The sequence below is a fragment of the Choristoneura fumiferana genome, chromosome 24, assembly GCF_025370935.1.
Source record: "Choristoneura fumiferana chromosome 24, NRCan_CFum_1, whole genome shotgun sequence".
NCBI classification, from domain to species: domain Eukaryota; kingdom Metazoa; phylum Arthropoda; class Insecta; order Lepidoptera; family Tortricidae; genus Choristoneura; species Choristoneura fumiferana.
Window position 1 is genome coordinate 1,709,736 of NC_133495.1, and position 5,593 is coordinate 1,715,328.

At 43.9% G+C, this 5,593-nt stretch overlaps 1 protein-coding gene across 1 annotated transcript; it reads left to right on the plus strand.

Annotated features, from left to right (window-relative positions):
- Nucleotides 1-1,181: 1,181 nt before the first annotated feature.
- On the plus strand, nucleotides 1,182-2,142 carry LOC141441594 (uncharacterized). The gene is made up of 3 exons (XM_074106381.1): nucleotides 1,182-1,553; nucleotides 1,758-1,937; nucleotides 2,062-2,142. The coding sequence occupies exons 1-3, from the start codon at nucleotides 1,182-1,184 to the stop codon at nucleotides 2,086-2,088; spliced, it is 579 nt and encodes a 192-aa protein (XP_073962482.1). The 3' UTR covers nucleotides 2,089-2,142.
- The last annotated feature ends 3,451 nt before the right edge of the window (nucleotides 2,143-5,593 follow it).

The following is a 5,593-nucleotide window of genomic DNA, read 5'->3' on the forward strand; positions in this document are numbered from 1 at the left end:
GACCTAAATATTTGTTGCTTACAAGACTCGGAAGGCAATCTTTACATTTCATTACTTTTTTTAATCGCCTTACCACAAGTCCACCAATGTACGGAATAATTTCCTCGCTATAAATAGATAACCTTGATGGGTCACTTAAATAATCGTAATCTTTATCAATCACGATGCCATCATCATTTGAAATGTTTGGAATGGAAAGCTCGGCGTTAAGGTGGGTACGAGTATACTTGTTGAGTTTATTTTCGTACCGTACATATGTATGAGTGAGTATTTTAAAATCTTTTGTACCAGAAATAGTAGATCGATAACCAAGGGTGGAAAGTGACCCATTTCACCCTAGATATTATACCAATAGTTCGATGGGAAATGGGTAATTTCCAGTGTTGCCACAGTTAGTTTTGTAAATTCCCCGCGTCATGTTGATAAATTCCTCTTTTTATAGCAAAATTCCCCTCGAAGTTCATGATGTAGGAAAAACAGAATAAAAATGTTTTACTACTGAAAACTTTATTCCAAAAACTAAAACAAATATCACTTTTTGTTTAGGTTCGCTTTGAGCATAATTGTTGGCTCAAATTTTACACAATCTTTTATATGGTCTTTAGTTTGCATTAGTGCAACTATCGTGCTTGTTTTTAGTTTATTTCTATGATCATTTTTAATATTTTTGAGAGAACTAAATACACGTTCCACGGATGCATTCGAGAAAGGTAAAACTAACAAGGCATTTAAAATGCCTTTTACATTTGGAAACAAACTTTGACCGAGGGCATTTTTTAAGTGGAAAACGTTACGCCAATACTCCTCAGCATCATCTAGGATGCAAGTCGTAGCTTTCATGATCAATAAAACAAATTCTAAAAGCATAGACAATTCAGCACAAATACTTAATAATTGGGTATCATATAGGTACTCAGCGGCATAAAATTTGGCCCACTCTACATACAACATTATCTATTACTGCATACATTCGAGGGCCAGTGTTTTTGCCGCTCAGTATAGTAAGTATTAAGATAGTACATTTATTTTTTCAGGTATCCACTCGCTGCGCCGCACTTGATGTATGACAGGACGTGCTACCACCATCCATGCGGAAGTGAAGGCGCAGCACACAGCCCGCGGTGCCAGGAACATTGCCGGAGTACAGCCGGGCATTGGCAGCACACCCTGTGTTTAGCCCAATGCATGTGGCATTAGTAAGCGCAGGGGGGGGGGGGCAGCGCATTATTGCCATGCCCGGCTTCGTAGAGTGCTTGTGTGAAAGCGCTGTCATATTAGCGGACGGCACATTTTTGCCGGTCCCGGCCGGGTTGCAGGCCTACCAGCTCCTCACGCTGCACACAGTCTCGATGGGACAACACTATCACCATGTTGTTGCGCTCATGGAGAACCGCAGGCAACATTTATACCGAGCGGTTCTCCAGAAGGTGTGGGAGTTGGCTGGCAACCTGCAACCGGAAACAGTTGTAAGCGACTACGAGCCAGCGCTGCAAGGCGCATTGTGGGAGGTGACAGACGCGCCACTACAGGGCTGTTATTGTCACTTCCTGCAGGTACGTAAATACTTGTTTATGTTTGATGTGTTGTAATTGTAACACAGTGACACAGTCTTTATTGGCCTATAATGTTTCTACATTTCCGTACCAAATTTCAAGTCGATGCCATTAACCGTTGAGGAGGTTGAAGGAGGAAGGTAGGGGACGGGGAGCTATAGCCGTATCGTACCTAGTATAAAGATGAAGTCATCTGGTTAACAGGCGTTGGTAAAGCGAGCGAGGCAGAAGCACGTCCCCATGCGCCTGGTGCGGCTGTACGCGATGCTGGCCACAATACACATAACTAGCAGGCACTGCTGCCGGCGGAGTGCGCGCATGTATCTTGAAGTTCCGGTTAATGATGCATACCACCCGTATTTCCGGGATTATTGGATGGATAGAGTGAGTACCTAAATAAATCAAACAAACAAATATATCAGTTTTGCAAGCCTTGATCAAGTTTCCCTTAAGAGAGAACAGCGCTAGAAAGCGTGAGTAGCCAATGCTGAGATCTGCTTTTTTTCAGATCCGTCCTGAAACATTCTCAGTCTAAAGTACCAGAGGTCACATAGAACGTCGAATACAGCAGAAAGTTTCCACGCATATTTAAAGAAAATGCTGGGAGCTTCGCCAAATATTTGGAGGAAAACCTTATTCTTAGCATTAATAGTCCGAATATTTATAAGTAGATAAAAAAATCTGTAGTTGTTAAATATTTAAGTATGTAAGTAGTAATTATACTCTCAGAGTAAAGAAAGTATCATTGACTAAAATTTTTAGTAACGAAGTAGGTAAGGTACTTGTTTGTGCTATACCTACAGGGCCAATGAATGTAATGAATGACATTAAGCAAACGTGACCATTTTCAAAGGTCCGCCTTGTTGATAAGCTAAATTATGGTAGTGCCTAATAGGGGATGTTTTTGCAATTTTATGTCGAAATATCCAGCTTTAAGAAACCACGAAAAAGTTGAGTTGCTACGGGACCTTGAAAATGATTTCCTCAAAAGCTAACAAAATCAGTTTTTGTTTTTTGTAGTACTTAGTTGCTAAAGTTTTGTTTCAAGTAGTAGTTTCTTAAACGATTTTTAGATTTAGTGATTTGTTTACAAAATATTCAACTTTAAAGTAAATACGGGCTACTGTTACATGTTATATGAGTCAAAAGAATCTACCTAAATATTTTATAAATAGTAGTTGCAAGATCCAGAATTTATGTAAATTAAGCTTTGTAAGATGGAAATTAAACTGTTGCGAACTCCTCTGAAGAAAGCGTACGAGTCCAAAGTGTATAGTTCACAAGCGAAAAAAAAAGATCTTATAACGCTTCTTAAGGACGGTGTAATTCCTTCAGAATACGCTAATTACTACAACAATATTCCTTGTGCAGCCAAAATTACTCATGTTCTTACTGATTCTGAAGAATCCGATGATGAAAATATAGATAACAAAATAATAAATACTATAGTTGTTGGCAATTCTCGCCCTGAGAACTGCCAGTGGGTTGATTTGATGTGATGTGCGTGCGCACCCTGCTTCGCTTACGTTAATACTTAGACCAAACCGCTGGCCTCGCGGGTTCGATGGGCAGGCCGCGCCTTGGTCGTCGCTGATTGATGATGATGCCGATGTGAAGTCAGACTCTCTCCCTAGCCCCTGGGATCGGTCTGGACAGCTGCCGCCTCCTGTAGCCAGCTGCCGCCGGTGTCTTGTGAAGGGTTGAGGTTATGACGATGAAATTAAACGGCTATTACGTTCACCACTATATTTTCGCGTTACTGACACCGTACAAATGCTTATTTCTATAAAATAAATATGATTGAGATGACCTTAGATTACTTAAATGACACAAATTGACACTGAGAGTTCCGCTCTGACCCCGAGATCGTTATTGACGTGCAACGTCTCTCAGTGACTTTGAATGACTGACCGGTCGAATGAGTGACCAGTCCATTGACATACATAGGCTGTCAAAAACAATAAAAATAATTTAAGGGTCCATCACACATTCCCGTAAAGGGACTTCTACACGACCCGACCTACGATGTTACGTTTTGCGTAAACAATAGTTCTGACTGATTCATATTTTAATTAGGGACCGATTAGCGAAAAAATATTGTTCGAAATAAAAACTTGATTTTTAAAAGGCGTAAATATTATTTTTTATTAATTTATACATATTTTTTCTACAAATAACAAAACAATGTAAACAATGTAAAATCTTTTAATAATTTGCCAACGAAAATTGTGCGGCACAATAATTCTGCTTAGTTTTGCCATTCACTTGAAAGTTTACAAAAGGTTATCTTTTAAAGTGTAAGAAGATTTAACATTAGAATCAATGGTATCATTTTCAATAGTGGAGGACTTCTTCACTCTTCTGGAGAGAAGAGCCTGCAGTTTTGAAGAGAGTTATCATATTGGCCCGTCGCGATGTCTGAGCCGCTTTTATGGGCTAGCATCGCGACCAATATCCTACGGCCCTTTTCTTAATCTAAAATGACTAGGCCATCGTGCGTATTATTTATTGCAAAAAGTTATATCTACTTATAGCTAAACATTAAATTTTGCATATTTATTTTTCTAGGCGCTTTCTGTCGTGAACATTCTCCCGCCGTCGTCTTGCGATCCCTTGGTTGGTAACACGACGATATTCTTGGTCGGTCGCCGGAGCACGTGACCGCGGCTGGTGGTGACGTCCACGACGCGTACTACTCCATCTTTTCCTGGGAAGGTTCTCGTCACTTCGTCCTCGCGGCCATGTGTTGCGAGGGAGGTTCGAGTCGCAGATGACCACGACGTCTCCGATGGCTGGGCTGACTCCACTGCCGAAGAGCTCCCGCCGGCGAGTAGCTGAGCGCGCCGCCAGTGTTGGCGCGCGCTGCTGTAGTGCTCGCTGAAGGTGCCGGGAGCGGCTGAGTGGCAGTCTGACCCCAGCAGTATGTGGTTGGGAGTCAGTGCTGGTGGGTAAGATGAGGTCCAGCGGGTCGAAGATCAATATAATGATGTGCTTCTCTTTTCGTGGGCGGGCGGCGATCGTCTAGCACCTCGGGCGGAGCTCTTCTAGTGTTGAGGCGGAAACGGATGCAGTCCTTTTTCGTGTCCCACAGCAGGCCGAGCGTTTTCTCCATCTCGCTCCCGCCGATGGGGACTGTCGTTCCCTCTCGCTCTGCACACTCGATGACTGTGTTTATTGCTTGTCGCTCGTTTGTAGCCCATCCGCGCAGTTGAAAGCCGGCTTGTTTGTGTACATGATCGACGTCTTTTATTGTGCGCGTTGCTTCGTTTATTGTGGCGAAGCTTTGTAGATAGTCGTCCATGTAGTGGTTCTTTTCTTTGGCGCGCGCAGCTTTTGGGAATTGCGCCGCGTGTTCTTGTGCATTTCTGTTCTTTATATACAGCGCGGTGCATGGTGATGACGACGCGCCGAAGATGACCGATGTCATGAGGTACTCATCCGGCCGGCGGACCGTCGCGGCGGTCGCCTCTCCATAGGAAGCGGAGGGCGTCCCAATCTTCATCGCGGATTTTCACTTGCATGAACATCTCTTTTATGTCAGCTGAGATCGCCACGCTGTACTTGAATTTCATGATGACGCCAGGCAGGGACTGCAACAGGTCAGGTCCGGGTAGCAGGTGTCGTTGAGGCTGCGGCCGTGTGATTTGGCCGCGGCGTCGTGCACAACTCTTATTTTTGGCTTTTCTGGGTTGCAGACCGCGAAGTGTGGTAGGTACCACGTCCTTTTGCTAGGGGACGTGGTCGCGCGCTCGGCGTAACGCGACGTGAGCAGATTATTGATGCGCTCGTTGTATTGTTTTTTCAATTCTTCGTCGCGATCTAATTTTCTCTCGAGCGTGTATAGGCGTTTGATTGCGTCTTGTTTATTGCACGGCATATCGCTGTCCTCTTCCCGCCACAGTAGCCCGGTCTCGAATCGCCCGTCGGGTAGGCGGCGACTTTTCTAGTCTAATTGTTGTAGTTGTAGCCCTCGTAGTTCGGGATCGCTGCTCTGCCGCCTGGGTTCGATGGACAATGATTCGAGCGCGAAGTATTTTTTC